Genomic DNA, 17,399 nt, shown 5'->3' with positions numbered 1-17,399 from the left:
ATACCATGTTTCCCTGATAATAAGACATTGTCTTATTATTTTTTTGGACAGAAAAACACCAGAGGGCTTATTTTCAGGGGAGGGCTTATTTTAATGAACATTGACAGCAATTTTAATAAACAGGTAAATGTGAACAAAAAAATGTACCAGCAAGCAAATCACTAGGGAAGAACAGGATGACGCGCTCACTGCTGCAGCTCTGATTGGATGCAGCTCGGAGCGCGGCGTGCATTTCACTGGGGGGGGGCAGTGCATACAGAGGGAACCGTAGCGTGTAGCGCAGGGGATCGCCTTCACTACAGTAGCAATCTCAATAGGGCTTATTTTCGGGGGAGGGCTTATTTTCGAGGAATCTTACACAGTAAGGGGAGGGCTTATTTTTGGGATAGGTCTTATTATCAGGGAAACACGGTATATTCCATGCATTTCTGAATTTCTAAACCTTTTCTGTGTTGACTGTACCCCTTTGTGTGTTACCTGTGGCTTCCACAAAACTTCCCCCTAAATTGGGTCAGCTAGGTGGTGCAGTGAATAGAGCACCAGCCCTGGAGTCAGGAGGACCTGAGTTCAAATCCAGCCTCAGACACTTAACACAAAAACTAGCTGTGTAACCTTGGGCAAGTCACTTAACCCCAATTACCCTCGAAAAAGCAAAAAAAAAAAAGCAACTCCCAAAATTCCCATTTGATATGACCTGTGATATGTAGAAACTCTGATGGGGAGTCTCCCTGTGGAAGGGATAATGGTACATTTTAATCAGGTTCCAATGGCGACCCCTGCTAGGTGGGCAGAAGGTTTGGTGCCTCTGGCCCAGAGGATATAAGTACCCCATGCTTGAAGCCTTCCTAGTTTCCTAGGCACAGATTGTACGGTATACACAAACACAGTCATACAGAACATGTAAGATGCAATGTATACATCACAGAATTCTCACTCACAGTTGGAAAGGAGCTTGGAGGTCTAGTCCAATGCTTCCCTGAATAGGGATCTCTTTTACAATATTATGTCAGAAGTGTCCCTTTAACTTCCATTCCAAGACCCCTCAGTGATCAGGAACTCTCTACCACTGGCCAAAGCTTATTTAATTTTTTTTTGGACAGCTCTAATCGTTACCAAGTCTTTCCTTATATGAAGCAAAAATATGCTTCTTTGCCTGGGTGCCTGTTCACCCTTGGGAGTGGGTCACCAGGAAGGACTTCCATGAGAGGAAGTGTAGTTTGGGAGTTTGGAAGTTTCAGCTTCTCTCTCAGCTAGGAAAGAGTACTGGATTTGGAGTTAAAGGGCTTGGGTTCAAATCCTGACTCTCCAACTTAATACCGATGTGATACTGAGCAGATCAGGTCATCTCTCAGAGACTGAAAAATGGACTAGGTCAGCTTGGAGATTCCTTTCAGCTATGAGACTGTGAACTTTTAGCAGCTGATCCTAGCTCTGCCCTGGCATGCAGAACAGTTTTTTATTATCTTTTATATAAACAGCATTTATTAAGAGCCTACTATGTGCCAGACATGTGTTATGAGTACTGGAGATACAAAGAAAGACAAAAATAGTCCCCGCTCTCATGGGGATCATAGTCTGATGAGCGGAGAAACATGGAAATAACCAGGTTCATAGAAAACAAACACAGAATGGATGGAAAGTCATCTCTGAAGGGAAGGCTCTGCGGGGGGAGGTGGGGACAGACTGGGAAAGGTTTGCTGCAGCAGGCGGGATTTAAGCCATTTGAAAAAAGCCAGGAAAAGTAAGAGGCAAATTGGAGGAGGGAGAACAAAGAGGCAGGGGCACGTGGTCCTACAGAACATATACAGTTGTACAGAACATACAGTACACACGGCACATGTGATCCATACATGTGGCACTGTTTAGAGCACGTGATTGTTCAGATGAAAAACGTAGCATCCGAGACTTTGAGCTGGAGGGACCCAGCCCAACGGCCTCACTTTACCGATGAGAAAATAGAGTCTCAGAGAACTTTGCTCCCTTCCGATCCAACACCATCCGCCTTCTTGCCCTTGCTTGCGCACTACACCGTATTTCCCGACTCTGGAGCCTTCCCCCCACGCTCTCATTCTTCGCCTCCGACTACTGGCTTTCTCTGTTGCCTTCAATCCTCGGTTCAAATCCCACCTTCTTGAGGAGACTTTTGTGGTCCTCTTAGTCCACCCCGCTGTCTACCTTCCCCTTCTCCCTCCCCACGGCGAATGGCTTCCCTTTGAAATTACTTCCCATCCACTGTCTACATATCTGGCGTATACATAGGTGTTGGCATGATGCTTCCCCGTCAGAATATGAGCTGCTGGAGAGCCTTTCTTTGTATTAGCATAGCCCTTAATAAATCCTTGGTGACTAACTGGAGAAAGATTTGCTTCTAAGAAAGAGGGAGAGGATTGGGGAAAAGGACAGGGGCGTTGTGGAGAAGGGGGCCTCCGTACTCAGTGGGCGCTGCTTCAGTCCCTATTCCTCCTCTCAGTAGCTAAAAACGGACTTCACCTCTCTCCAAAACCCCAACCGCCGGTTACCTAAAAGAAGGACGAAAGGGCGGGGGGAGAGCGAGGGAGACCTTGGAAAAGGGGTCTTATCCTCCCATTTCGGCCCACATCCTAAAGCTGCTGGGGAAGTTTTCTAGAGGAGAAAAAAAATTGTCAGAAGGGCTGGGGGCGCCCCTCCCCGGGAAGCCTCTGCCCGGCGCGCCCCTCTCTGCCTTTAGGAGCCGGACGCTCTGGCTGGGCGGGCAGGCGGGCGGGGGGGGGGGGGGGGGGCCGCGGAAGCACAGCCTCCTTATAAAGCACGGTCCCTGCCGGGGCCGGCAGCGCGATAGCGGAGGGTGCGCTCCCGGCTTCTGTCCTCTCTTCTTTCGCGCTCTTAGCTCTGACACCTGCAGCTCAGGCGCTCCACACGGATCTCCCACGCGCGCTCTCACTCTTAGCCGCGAGCTCTTGCCCCACGGTACCGCGTCCCCGCTCTGAACCATGGGCCGTCAGAAGGAGCTAGTGTCGCGCTGCGGAGAGCTGCTGCGGGTCCGGTACGGGCTGCTGCGCCAGGCTCTGGCTGAATGCCTCGGGACGCTCATACTGGTGGTAAGGAAGAAGACGGGGCGGAGGCTACGTAGGACAGGAGGGCCGGAGGGAGCGCGGGCCGGGGTCTTGGGAAGGAGTTTCCTTTGGAAGAAAATCCTTTACCTTAATTGCCCAGGTCCCCAAAGCTGTCTCACCTAGTCCCTTCATTGACGTCTCTGTTCTTTCAAAGCCATCTCTCTGTACATCCGCCAACCACCGGTCAGCCCTGTCCTTTCCATTAACTCTATCAGGGGTCAGAATGACAGCGCCCACCCTGGGGGGAGATGTTAAGGACCCGCCCGTGACTCCGTGACCCCAAACCTTCCACCCGACCCCTCATCTCAATCCTGGTTCTAACCATCTTCAAGACGATAAGGGCATAGGGTCCGGCTTTTGCCAGGAAAGAATGGGGTTGAGACGGCTAGTTGGGGATTATTAAGACAACAATGTCTGGTACCTAATGAATAATTAAACCAAGAAAAGTCCAAAAGTTACACCGAATAAAAGATAGTGAGACCTGGGGTCAGGATTACTTGAGGGATCCATCTCAGGTGTCGGGATGGCTGTCTTGTTCGGTGGGAAGATGTTGGCCTGGGCTGGGTCCTTGTACATAGAAGGTCGATGACTTCTTAAATTTGCCCTTCTGGGAAGAGGAGTGACTGAAGATTTAGAGAACCCTAGGCTTAAGTCCTGTCTCTCTCACTCATCTCTGTGACCTTGGACAAGTCACATAACCTCCCTACACCTCCATTTCGTAAATGTTAAATGAGGAAGGCGGACTAGGTAGATTCTGTGGTCCCTGTCAGCTATAGAATTGTAATCATCTTGTGGAGAGAAAAACGAAATTACCTTCCCTTTACTCTGCTCGCTCTTGATAACTTCTATTGCCTTTACTTTCTTCGGCTGTTACTCCTCAGTGATTCTTGCTTATTCTTACCCATTTCGTGGTAGCCAGTTATTCTTGGTTTCTACTGTGTTACTTAATTATACTTAAGTTACTCAGTTACATTTATTCTTAGTTACTTTGTTTTTGTTGTATACTTCTGATTAGCCCTCTTTCCAGTTACCCTCTTCAGTCCCCGTGAGCCGAGTTAAGTGTTCTGTGCAAATAGCCGGAGTCAAAATAGAACAGAAGGGTTGGAGGGTGGCGGTGGGATGCGGAGGTTGGAGTGAATGTGGGTGGAGCAGGGCAGGGGTTAGGGGTGAAGCTGAGCTGGGGTGGGTGAGTGCTCGCGCGCGCCAGAGTATGGAATGGGGAGTGTCTCCTTATCTATTGCCTTAGGTTCTCTGGCGGGTGAAGCGCCGCGATCAGGGTGCTGGAGGCAGTTAGAAAGGGGTATATAGATATGGGGCGATTAATTAAATTAAAATGCAGAGCCCTGAACTTCCATCATATAACCCTCGTTTTGAAAAGAGGTGGAGACAAGGAGAGGATGCACTTTGCCACTACCCTCCTTACCACTGGAAACTGGCAAGGGTAACTGTACCCAGGCAATTGGCAGAAGAGGAGGCCAGGATTGCAGGGTGGGGTTTGGAGGACAGAGGTGGGTCTCTGCCATCTTTGTAGTCTCTACCTAATTGCGTCAAGGCAAGACAGTTCTATTTCTTGGCAAGAGAGGAGAGCAGGTCTTTAAGGTGGATTTTGGGGAATGAACTAGGTCCCAGTGTCTCTTCCCTCTCCATCCCCTTACCCCTCCCAGGCATATACATGCGTTGAGGCATTAAAGAAAACAGGGTTGGGAGTAGAGCTCAGTGGACCTGGGAGTCCGTTTCTAACAATTCCATGGGATCATTCCCCCACCCCCATTTCTGCCTTCAAAACAGGCATTTCTTTTTATTTAAAAAAATGCACTTTTATAAGATTTTGAGTTCTAAATTTCCCCGCTCCCTCACCTACTCCCTCCCCAAGATGGCATACAATCTGCTGTAGACCCCATTTCCACCTAAATCTTAGAAATGCCTGTTTTGCACGACTGATGTGGAAATATGTTTATTACGGTTGTACATCAGTCATGCAAAACAGGCATTTCTAAGATTTAGGTGGAAATGGAGTTGGCTCTCCTATTTTTGAAGGAAGCCCCTTCCTTCTCTCTTTGAGCCTCAAGTGTTCTACTCTTCCATTGTGAAATGAGAAGAAACTGTGCAGGAATCATTAACAGGTCCTTGGCATGGGAGAGTGTTCTGCCTATCCCACCAAGGAATTAGAGGAATAATCTCAATGCACACTGGCTGGGAGGGCTGAGGTGTGATGTTTGTGGAGGTGCCTTTCAAGTGCATTTGGGCATGTGGGTGTGGGTGTTGGTGTGCCGGTGAAAACTGAATGAGCTTGATGACCCAGATGGGGAGGAACTTTGTTTTGGAAAGAGGGGACAGGGAATGACTCAGGAGCCCTGGGGAGAGGATGATGGGACAGGGGTAACCCTGGGTGGGTTAGGGTAAAGGGTCATTGAGGTTTGAAAGTCTCTAATGGTTCATCTGGGTCGGGAAAAAAGAGATTTAATGAGGTTAGATGTCCAAAAGAGAGAAAGCAATCCCTTTTTCATAAAGAGGGGAAGGAGGAGTGTTGCTGAGAACTGGACAGACCCCCAACACCATCTGACTACTGGAGAGAGGGAGAGGGGGCCAGTAGAGGGAGACAGGGGGATAGGCCAAGATGATCTTCAGGGGGAGGAAAATTAGCCAGGAGGAGACTCCTGCTGAAATGGCTCCTAGCCATCCCCACCCCATTCCCTGGCCTCTGGAACTGGGCCAGCTGCACAAAACAATTGGCAGAGTGTGGAGTGGAGGCTGGTTCCTGGGCTAGACCAAAGCGCAGTGCCCAGGGCTAGGCATTATTTTCCCCTGAAGTTTCACCTCAACTTTTTTTTTTTGTCAATTTCATACCTTTGGTCTTTACCTACTTAACCCGCTTTTGTTTAGCCAGGGTGGAATTCCCTGACACTTTGGCGGTACCCCTTCTAGATACAGTCTTTCTGACTGTTTTTGGATGTCTCTATCTCCCTCCTCTGCCTCCTGTGTTTCTCTCTAGGTTCTGAAAATTTTTGTTGAATTGAGTTGCATTGAAGATTTTCCTTGCGTTAATCCTTTTCTGCATCTCTCCTGTCTTCCTTTCTCTCTCCTCTCCTTTACCCCCACTACTTTAAAAAATGGCTCTTGAAACCATATCTTTACCTGATTTTTCCTTCTCTCCAGAAGTATTAATTAAGGCTTTTCACATCTCTGTGGGGCTCGGGTTCAAATCAAGTAACCATTTATCCATTTTTCCACACCCCACACCTCCTCCCCACTTACCCTCTTGGCGCTGAGCCTTGTGCTGTATTCCCAGAGTGGGGGAGGGGGTGAGGAGTGGAGAGACAGAGATTAAACAATAAAATCCGGCTTAAATGCCAGCTCAAGATAGCAGTATAAGAAGTTGAAAGGCTGAAGGAATTCAGTACCTAATGAGTGGCATTAAACTTTAGGCTTGTAGGAACTCACAGAAGGAAAAGAAATTAACCAGGACTTGTCAGGACATGGTGTGTGGGTGTGTGGGTGTCTCTATCTGTGTGTGTCTGAGTCTGTGGGTCTGTGTGTTTGTGGGGGCATAATGGGGGGGATTGTCAGGATTTTAATTTAAGGATCTTATATTACTGCCTTTTGCCTGCAGCTGAGGTCTGCAGTTTGCATATTTGTTGTGGAGAAGATTTTTCTTAATTGTTCCAGACCTGTAATTTAATCAATGTAGAGAACTCCCTGTAAGGAAACTCCTTCCACCAATGCATATGCCCAACTGTCCTGAAATTTATAGTCTTCTAGTTGGATAAGACCTAGAAATCCTAACCCTAGTGTAGAACGATATCCTGGCCTTTGCCCAATCTTTCTTCTTGTCTGTCTCATCGGAGGAAGCAAAGTGTATGGGTGACTCCAATTTAGTCTTGTCCCTTGGACATCTTGATTCTATGTGTTGTAATTAGCTAGCAGATGATGGATCATCTTTGGAGATGGAGGGGCAATGAGAAGAGGATGAAGGAGGAAAGACCCCAGATTAACTGTTTTGATTTTGATCCTTGAGACCAATTTTGGAAATCACTGGGTCTTATGATAGGAAGAGAGATGAGTGGGGGAAAAAGGAGGGATGGAGGTTTTCAGGATCTTAAAGGGGATTTTCTAGGGTGGGAGGCCCTCACATACTCTCATCATCCAAGATTATTCGATATCCGAAGAGGGCGTAGGGCCTGGACTGAAGGCTGAAGGATATAAGAACTTTGTATAAAAGAATCCTGGAACAAAATAATTGTAATCCCTCAAATTTGTATAAAATTTTCCAGTTTTCAGATCATTTTCCATATACTCCGTAATCCTTCATATAATCTTGCAAATTTGATAGGGAAGGACATATACCTCCAGTTTACTGATAAGGAAATTGAAACCTCAGAAGGTTAAAGGATGGTCCCAAGATCACGCAGTGATTGAACCAGAACTATAAACACAGTCTCATGATTCCTAACTTAGCGATCTTAGCTGCTTATCAGATGACTTTTTTCAGGCTACACTATGTTATTATTTTGTAGGAGGGAGTCTCCACTGGCAGCAGGAAGGAAATTGGCTAGATGGTAGCATGAGGCTTTATAATGGTGTGTGTGTATGTGTGTGTGTGTGTGAGAAAGAGAGAGAGAGAGAAAGAGGGGGGGGAGGGAGAGCACAAATGTGTATCTGTTATGGAGGCATGGATGAGAAACCCCATGCCACATCAACAATCCTCAGTCTTACCCCATATTTCTCCACCACAGATGTTTGGTTGTGGCTCCGTGGCCCAGGTTGTGCTGAGCAGAGGGACCCATGGTGGCTTTCTTACCATCAACCTGGCTTTTGGCTTTGCAGTCACACTTGGTATCCTTATCGCTGGTCAAGTGTCTGGTATGTCCCCTCCCCCTTAATGTCCTCTTCCTTACTTGACCTCAGGGATGCCTCCCTTAGATACTTGAAACCCTGACCTGTGGGTCCTTTCCCCAGAATGAAGGGATTCTGTCCTGTATCTTGAAACCTAAAACTGAAACTTCCCACCCCATGTGGGAGATCTCTCCATAGCATCTCTAAAAAGTGGTCTTCCTGACTCTACTTGAACATTTTCAGTGATGGAAAGCCCACTCTCCACAAGGCATCCTGTTTCATTTATAGAACATATAGAATACATTCTTCCTGATATAGAGTTGAAATTTGCCTCTTTCCAATTTTGATCAATTGGTTCTAGCCTCCTAGGGGTAAGCTAAGCATCAGGACCTTAACTAGGGATAAGATATTAAATGCCTAGCTCCCTTTCTTCTGTTTTACCCCCCCCCTCATAGCTATGTCTGAATGGTTGTCTTCTCTCTATCCAGGGGCCCACCTGAATCCAGCTGTGACCTTTGCTCTGTGCTTCTTGGCGAGGGAGCCCTGGATCAAGCTTCCCATCTATGCATTTGCCCAGACATTGGGGGCCTTCCTAGGGGCTGGCATTATCTTTGGGCTATACTATGGTGAGTATCCACAAGGATTCTGAACTCTTCTCCTATCTATACTACCCCCCCACCCCCACATGCTTACTTCCTCACCTGCCCCTTCCACTCCTTTCTCTTCCCCCTTTTCCTTCCATTCCCCCAACCCTCAGTCACTGACTTATCCATAGTGGCCAGGTGCTGACAGAGGGGCAGCCCCACCCTGCAGCCACCTGAGATCATGACTCAGTGGGGCCCCCAAGGAGGGGAACAAAGAGGAGCAATGGAGGGGAGGGATGAACAAGTTGGGTAACACCAAGAGATTTGTTACTCAACACCCCCCCCCCCAAACTCTGATGTAATAATCAACTGATTTTTTGGTTGTTTTATATTGCCTTTGTGGAGTGACATGTAAATTCCCTGTCTTCCTGCGTAGCACACACTGGAATAGATCATGGAATGGGTGTGCCAGCACATGCTGAGGGAACATTCTCCTTAGCCCTTTCCTGAAGGGGAAGAACCAATGATAATGGTGCCCCAGAGTATGCTGGGCATATCCTTTCCAGAGAAGCCCATGCTGGGGAGATGAGTATGAGATGTATAGGAGGACAAATTCTATCTGGGAAATCTGACAACTTTTCTCCACTTCTCACCTTTCCCATCTTTCTGGGACTCACAGAAGGCAGGATGGGCTCAGAGGAAAGAAGTAAAGGGCATAATATAGGGGAAAGAACGCTGACTCCGAAGTCAAAGGACTTGGGTACTACGTGACCCTGGACTTCGGTTTCCTCATCTGTAAAATGAGAGGACCTGATTAGATACTCCTGAGGTTCCTTCCAGCTCCAGATCTGTGATCCTTTGAGTCCCCAGAAACTGTGTGTGGCTTCGAAGTGGGCTGATTGATGTAGCGGGGAGGGGAAAGGGGAGATAACATTCTTACACTTAAACTGCCCTTGAAAAACTCCTGTTTCCCTGCCCTGCTCCCCCTGCATAAGGGGAGATGGTGGGGTTCCATCCTTATCCTCTACCTCTGGTTTGATCTTTCTTCAGATGCAATTTGGGCCTTTGCTGATAATGAACTTTTTGTCTCTGGCCCCAATGGCACCGCTGGCATCTTTGCCACCTATCCCTCTGGCCACTTGGACATGGTCAATGGCTTCTTTGATCAGGTAAGATGCTTTGGGGTGAGGTTCTCAGCCTCTCTGTGAATCCCCTCCAACCCTCTTGAGGGAGACGGAAGGAGAAGCTTTCTATCTCCATTGCAGTAAGTTCATCTAGTTGGGGAAATAGGACTTAAACCAGATCAAGGATGAAGCAGGCTAGTATAGGATTAAGGAGAAAGGTCTCATAGCTCCAATCGGAAGTGCTGGGGGAGGCCTCCTTGAGGGTGGAGGACTTGAATTCAACCTCCAAGGGCAAGTAAGTTTTAGATAAGCAAAGGGGCAAGGAAACATTTGGGCAAGTGGAAAGGGATTTGTAGACAGGGAGGGCAGGGAGATCAGGGGACTTGAAGGTCAGGGATACAGTGGATTTGCTGTGGTCCCAGAGCTTTCTCTCCATCTTGATTCTTCCATCCTAGTTCATTGGCACAGCATCACTCATCGTCTGTGTATTGGCTATTGTGGACCCCAACAACAACCCAGTTCCCCGAGGTCTTGAAGCCTTTACTGTTGGTATTGTGGTCCTGGTCATTGGCACATCCATGGGCTTCAACTCTGGTTATGCTGTTAACCCAGCTCGAGATTTTGGTCCCCGCCTCTTCACTGCCATTGCTGGCTGGGGTTCTGAGGTCTTCTCGTAAGTAATAGATGCCTGCTGTTCCCTTCCTCTTTCAACTTCTTTGACTCCCACTTCCAGTTTCCATCCTGGTTCTCCTCATTGGACTCTCCCTGCTTTCCATCCTCTAAAAAGGTCCATCAGGGAAGCATCCAATGTCCTTCTGGCTCTCTTGAAATATATACCTTATTAAAGCCTTAGTAGGGAGGGGTGGCTGGGCTATACCAGGGGACTCACACAGGTCTCTCTCCCTTTTCTTTCCAGAACGGGTCGGCACTGGTGGTGGGTCCCCATTGTCTCACCACTTCTTGGTTCCATTTGTGGAGTTTTTGTCTATCAGCTCATGATTGGATTTCACCTGGAGACCCCACCTCCTTCCACAGAGCAGGAGAATGTCAAGCTGGCTCACATGAAGCACAAAGAACAGATCTGAGTGGAGAGTTACAGCTCCCTCTCCCTCCAGGATCCCTGCTCCTTCCCCTAGGAACTAACACTGATAGGACTGTGCCAGAGACATACCCCCACAGTGGCCACAGCCTCCACCTCCCTGGTCCCCATCCCTCCCACTCCTCTGGCCCTGGGAGACCCTTTCCTGAGGGCTAGGTTTAGCAATAATGCTAAAAAGAAAAAAAAGCCTCCTCAAACCTCTCTCCCCACCCTAGGGGTTAATGAATCCTTGGGAATCATGGTCAGTATGGGTTTACAATGGATTTTGGATTTAAGCCCTGCCCTGAGATTGCCAGACCTGAAGGAGGATATTTGCCAGAAATAATAAATCATTTTGAGTTCTTGGAAGGTTCTTCAGAGGGAAAAGGAGAGGGGAAGGCCATATCCAGAAGCTCAGCAGATGTGTGAAAGGGTCCAGATATGTGAGAGATACATAGGTGTGAAGGGAGTTACAGATATATGAGGGCATTTTAGCCTTGGGAAAGTCCCAGATTCATTCATTCATTCATTCCAGATATGGGAGAGGCTCAAATGAAATTCATTCTAAATGGAGACATGTTGGATGCATGAAAAGCAGTGCAAATATAAGAAAAGACCAAATGTGCGTGTGTGCGTGTGTCTGTGTGTGTGCAGGTATATTGATGATTATAGATATGTGTCTACTGAGAGGTGTGTGTGTAAGAGGGAGGGTACATATGTTCTAGAAAAGGAGAAAGACGCAGAAGTAGAGGATCTTGCTGGACTTTGGGGAAGGGGGGAAGTCAGAGAGAGCAGAAAAACCTCTTGAAAGACATTAATTTTCCTAGGGATGTGTGTATGTTGGGGGGCGGGGGGCTCACAATTTGAAGTTCAGAGCTCTGCACATATGCAGAAGCCATTTGCATGTTCGCAGCCTGAACCATGACCAGAGAGGGTGGGGGCTGAGTACAGGTATATGTTTCATTTTGGCAAATGTTACAGCTGGGGTTGGGGGCCTTCCTTCCCAGACCAATGCCTCTTGTTCCTTGCTCCTGGGTGTTCTCATTCCCTCTGGGACCCCCAGGATGGGTCAAATGAGGTTGCCTATTCCTTAAATACTCCTCATTCACTGTGTGGATACCCCCATCCCAATACACTCTTTCTTGTATTTTTTAAAATAAAGACATTTACACAGAAAACTTGTTGATTACTGTGGGTTTCATTGCTCTTCATGTGTTTGGGTTTTTTGGAGGCAATTGGGGTTGACTTGCCCAGGGTCACATGTCACACTGCTAGTAAGTGTTTGAGGCCAGATCTGAGCTCAGGTTCTCCTGACTCCAGGGTGGGTGCTTTATCCACTGGACCACCTAGCTGCCCCTTTCTCTTGTTCATCTGGTAACATGTAAAGCACATTAAAATGGAGGCCCTCCCTCTTGGCATATAGGTCCTTACAGGAAAGAGGGGGAGGGTGATTAGGTGGAGAAAAAACAATTCAAACCTACCCAAATGAATAAATATGTACAAATAAGCTATGATTGACTATTTATATTATAGATAGATGGATGTAATCAAATTAGTTTATATGTGCAAAGTACTTTGTAAACTTTTAAGAGCTATGAAAATATCAGTTCCCCATATTCACCAAAAATCTTTGGGTGTCTAGCCCTATTCAGTCTCCCTGTCCCTGTCCAACACTTCATGACCCATTTTGGAATTTTTTTGGAAAAGATACCTGAGTGCTTTGTCATTTCCTTCTCCAGCTCACTTTATAGAAGAGGAAGCTGAGGCAAACAGGGTTAAGTGACTTGCCCAGGGTCACCCAGCTAGGGTATAAGGGTCTGAGGCCATATTTGAACTCAGGTCTTCCTGCCTCCAGGACTGACTATCCTTGGTGCCACCTAGCTGCCCAGTCCTAAGGGCTCTAATAATATTTATAATGCTTTAAAGTTTGCAAAACACTTTGTACTTATTTGATCCTCTCAATAACTCCATGGGATAGCTATTATTATCATTCCCATTTTATAGATGAGGAAAGGGTTTATAAATAGAGAGGTTAAGTAACTTGCCCAAGGCCACACACTTGTTAAGTTTCTGAATTAGACACTCTAGAGCTTGTACAATTCCCTGCCTGCCTGCCTGCCTGCCCTCAGAGAAACCCAAGGTCTGTTGAGGGCAATGGATTTCCTATCGCGATGCACATTTTCTTTGCCCTAAACTTCATTTCCTTTGGGTGAATAGTCTAATTTCTCCCAGGCTTGCTGCAATTTAGCCCCAAAGTCTGAGCTTTAAAGTGGCAAGACACGCAACGAAGAGTCCCGAGACACATTATAGTGTACCCATGATGCCTCACTTTCAATTTTGCAAAGAGCTCAGCTCGTAACCACACTGTGAGGTCAGTATTAGAAATACAGATATCCTCACTTCATGGAGGAGGAAGTGAGCTCAGGGAAATGGAGGCAGAGAGAGCTGGATTTGGGATCTCTGCTCCTCCGAACTCCCTCCTCTTTTCTGGCCCTTTTACGTGTGCCCTTCCTCCATTCATATCTAAACTCTTTGAGGGCAGAGGGGCTGACTTTCTTTTTGTTGCAGCATTTAGCACAGTGTTGGTGGCAGTGCTTAACAAATTCATGCTTTAGAGTCTGAGGGCCTGTGTTTGAATCCTGGCCTCTGTGACTTTAGCAAGTCCTTCTACCTGTCTGGCCCTCAGTTTCTCCCTCCATGAAATAAAGGGATTGTATGAAATGGAATGAGAACCAGACAGAGCACCTGGACTCAGATCTCAGCTCTATTCCTTAATAGGTGTGAAAATTGGGTGATGGAATCTTCTACCCCAGACCTCAGTTTCCTCACCTGTAAAACGAGGGGGTTGAACTAGATTATACTGTAGTTCTAAATCTAAGATCCTATGACCTCTCTCCCCTCCCCCAGGAATAAACAAACCAAACATCTGAAATTGTAGATCACATGTTTTCCTTCTTTATTTCTCATTTTCTCCTTTCCTGGTTTTCCTCTTGAGTTTCACTGGAAACAAAAGACAAGGGGGGGCGGGGAGACTGGGCTGGGCGGGGAGGAGTGTATTTAACTCCATGAGAACCAAACGCAGCTCTGCCAGATGGGGTGAACACACCTGGGTCTCACAGAACAGTGAGTGGAAACTCGAACCCAAGTCTCCCCAGTTCTCTGAGTTTTGCTTCAGGGGAGGGAGGGTATAGGGTGATTACTCCATACCCTGATTCCCATGCCCCCACCCGCCCCCAGGGGTGGGCCTGGAATGCTCAGAGAGGGAATCCAGCCAACTGAGTGTTCCTTTCCAAGAGCCCTAGGGAAGGGTGGAAAGAAAGAGACTTAGGAGGGTACAGAACTAGCATGCCCTTCGTGGTAAGAGTTTCTGAGCCGTGTAGGGCTCTCCAAAACTCTCTGTTCTCTATTCTACTTCTCTATCCCTGTTCTCTTGTTCTAGGAATCTCAAAATTTATGTCTGGAAGGACCTTAGTCCAAAGCTGCACTCCGTGCCTGCTGTACTCAATCCTCCCTGTAACAACAGGGTGCAATGGCAAGGTTTTCAAATTTGGAGTAAAAAATGGAGTCAAAAGACTGGCTCAAACATTGACTGAATTGCTTCATTTCTCAATGTCCTCATCTGTAAAAGGCGGGGGCTTTTGAGGTCCCTTCTAGATCTAGATCTGTGATCCTTTGTTCTCACCAGCCTCAGTTTCCAATTAATTCCCAGGAATCTGTGACCTCATGGAACAGTCCATTCCATTTCTGGACAATTCTAATTTTTTTTTTTTTTTGCTTTTTGATGAGGGGAAGGCAGGGAAATTGGGGTTAAGTGACTTACCCAAGGTCACATGACTAGTAAGTGTTAAGTGTCTGAGGTCGGACTGACTCCAGGGCCGGTGCTCTATGCACTGCTCCACCCCGACAATTCTAATTTTTAAAAAGGCAACACGATATGGTTGGAAATCATAAGAAAACCTGTATTGTTGGCAAGTCACCTCGTTTCTTTGATTTGTCATTTTATTTTATTTTTTATTTTTTGGAGGGCAATTGGGGTTAAGTAACTTGCCCACGACTTGTCACATGACTAGTTTGTGTGTGTGTGTGTGTGTGTGTGTGTGCCTTAAGTGTCTGAGGCCGGATCCAAACTCAGGCCCTCCTGACTCCAGGGCACAGTGACCTGCTGCGCTGCACCGCCTAGTTGCCCCCAATTTGTCATTTAAACACTTTTTGTCTTTCTTTGTAACCCCATGCCTGGTATATAGTGCCTGGCACATAGTAATAACAACTAGAATTCATATAGTGCTTTAGGGCTTGCAAAATGTTGTCCAAAACTTATCTCATTTTGATCCTCACCACAACCCTGGGAAATATGTGCTATTATTATCCTCACTTTTCAGAAGAAGAAACGGAGGCAGACAAAGGTTTAATGACTTGCCTAGGATCACATCTAATAAGTGTGTAATCTGTATCCCAGCTCAGGTGTTTTCAATTCCAGGTCCAGTGCTCTATCTGCCGGGTCATCTAACTGCCTCTGGAAGCCTGGAGAAAAGAAGACACTTCATACTTGTTGACTTGACTTGACTTGACTTGCACTACCTACGTCTACAGGTTGTTCTGAGAAGGTCCTGCTGTAAACATTAAAGCCCTGTGTAAGTTATTATTAGTAGGCAACTCTCCCTTATAAGGAGCTTAAATCTATCATGCCTGACATTTTTCTTAGACCATTTTCTTTGGATTGCTCCTTCTCCCCCATTACTCTTGACCTTATACTGTGGTTGTGTACATCCCAGTAAAAAAAAAAAGCTGCTGCAGGGCAGGGGCAGTCATTTTTACCTTTGTATCTAAATATTTGGTAAATGGATGAACTATCAATCAATTCTTATTCCTGACATTGTCCTGGCTCAATCTGGGAGTTCAGGTTTGGGATTAGAATGAAATGAGAGACTATCTGGCAGTTCACCAAAGGACGTATACTTAGCTATAGCATGGGAAGGATATTTGGAAAGGATATAAATGCTGGTTTTGGTAAACTTTGTCCCCTTTATCTCCATGCTCAAATTTGTCTGCTCAATTCACTGATTGACAAGCATTTAAGTACCTACTATATGTCAGGCTTGTGGTAGGTACTTGGAGATACAAATATGATAAATGAAACAATCCCTGTTTTCAAGGAACCAAAATTCTTTTTAAAAAATTATTTATTTATTTTTAGTTTTCAACATTCACTTCCATAAGATTTTGAGTTTTAAATTTTCTCCCTGTCCTTCCCCTGCCCCCTCCCAAGATGGCATGCAGTGTGATCTAGGCTCTACATACACATTCTTATTAAACATATTTTCTCGTTAGTCATGCTGTAAAGAAGAATTAGAATCAATGGGAGGAACCACAAGAAAGAAGAAACACAAAGGAGCAAATTGTCTGCTTCCATCTGCGATTCCATTGAGATTCCAAAGTTCTTTCTCTGGATGTGGATAGCCTTTCCCATGATGAGTCTTTTGGACTTGAAGGAACCTTAATTCTAATGGGGTCATATGTTAATATATGTTATACATAAACATATGTTATACCTAACACATATACACATGCACATGCAGATTAAATGTAAAATAAATCTAAGGAATTTTGGGAAGAGAGGGCTTCATGTAGAAAGTAAATGGCCAGCTGTAATGGGAATGTAAATTTAAAGATCTTCCCTGCCCCTAGGCTAAAGTGCACCTGGAGCCTGGGGTGGGAGGCTTGTTTTTCAGTAGATGCTTCTTTATTGGCCAGTGAGTCGATAAGGTTGTTACATTCTCTGAGCCAGGAGAAGGCTATATAAGCCCTGATGTGTAGCTTTGTTTTGGGGGCTCACTTTGAGAAGTGTTATGTGATTTGATCATATGAGACTCTGGGAAGCCATTGGTTGTTGAGAGCCCCAACCTCCACCCAGCTTTGAAAAACCCAGATGTTGTTTGGTATGGATGTAATGGTTGGACAGTTTGGAAGCTGTCTACTTGATCTGTTTCTGTCTTGATAATTCTGTCTGTGTATTCTGGATTTCGGGGTGCTGACCTTTTTCCCCTGAACTAGGTAAATGATACATATGTTTGACTGATTAAAGTAAGCTTGTTGACCCATTTTGAGTTGCTTTCCTTTGTCGAAGCAGATCCAAGAACCTGTATTGGCAGCAAACCCTGGTGACGCTGGGGTGCTTGCTGCTACACCAGCATGTAGGCACCAGGGCTAGAGATGGAGTATTGTGTGTGAGGAACAGAGGACTGGCTGGTTGGTTTGAATTAAATGCAAGAGGGGGAATAATGAACAAGGAGGCTGGAATACTTGGTTGGGGCCAATTCATAAAGGGTTTTTAAAGCTAAATAGAGATGTTCATAGTTTGTCCCAAAGGCACTGGATTGTTTGCATAGGGGTGTGATGTGGTCATATCTGTGTGTAAGAAAAATCCCTTTGGTGGTATGAGGAATAGATCGGAGTGGTAAGGGACAGGAGGTCTGGAGATCAGTGAGGAGGCCCTTGTAATAATCCAGGTGAGAGGTGATAAAGGGCTGAATTAAGGTGGTAGCTATTTCAGAAGAGAGAAGGGGTCTAATGTCAGAGATATTGACAAGGTAGAAATGGAAAAATTTGAAGCTTGGTTGGATATGTGAGGTGAGGGAGAGTAGGGAATCAGAGGAAATGCAGAGGTCACAAAGGATCTGAAATAGGAGGG

General features: G+C 46.2%; 1 protein-coding gene and 1 long non-coding RNA gene across 2 annotated transcripts; both read left to right on the top strand.

The window, feature by feature from the left end:
* Positions 1-2,775: 2,775 nt before the first annotated feature.
* Positions 2,776-11,889, top strand: AQP3 (aquaporin 3 (Gill blood group)). The gene is made up of 6 exons (XM_069087948.1): positions 2,776-3,077; positions 7,826-7,952; positions 8,414-8,551; positions 9,560-9,678; positions 10,089-10,306; positions 10,550-11,889. Exons 1-6 carry the CDS (start codon positions 2,970-2,972, stop codon positions 10,716-10,718), a joined length of 879 nt encoding a protein of 292 aa, XP_068944049.1. The 5' UTR covers positions 2,776-2,969; the 3' UTR covers positions 10,719-11,889.
* A 1,887-nt stretch (positions 11,890-13,776) lies between these two features.
* Positions 13,777-16,809, top strand: LOC138160993 (uncharacterized). The gene is made up of 3 exons (XR_011168236.1): positions 13,777-13,834; positions 15,189-15,342; positions 16,040-16,809. It is a non-coding gene; the product is annotated as an uncharacterized lncRNA (long non-coding RNA).
* Positions 16,810-17,399: the final 590 nt, after the last annotated feature.

This window comes from Petaurus breviceps, unplaced genomic scaffold (genome assembly GCF_028583685.1).
Source record: "Petaurus breviceps papuanus isolate PSGF00001 unplaced genomic scaffold, PetGlider_PUasm1.0 183, whole genome shotgun sequence".
Lineage (NCBI taxonomy): Eukaryota > Metazoa > Chordata > Mammalia > Diprotodontia > Petauridae > Petaurus > Petaurus breviceps.
Note: the sequence above shows the minus strand (reverse complement) of the source record. Positions and strands in the feature narration are given on the sequence as shown.

Bases quoted from the DNA above. Each gene is read 5' to 3' on its own strand.
- AQP3 (XM_069087948.1), top strand. From the start codon at position 2,970: ATGGGCCGTCAGAAGGAGCTAGTGTCGCGCTGCGGAGAGCTGCTGCGG. The intron at 7,953-8,413 runs GTATGTCCCCTC...CTCTCTATCCAG, and splicing joins TATCGCTGGTCAAGTGTCTG to GGGCCCACCTGAATCCAGCT. The intron at 8,552-9,559 runs GTGAGTATCCAC...ATCTTTCTTCAG, and splicing joins TATCTTTGGGCTATACTATG to ATGCAATTTGGGCCTTTGCT.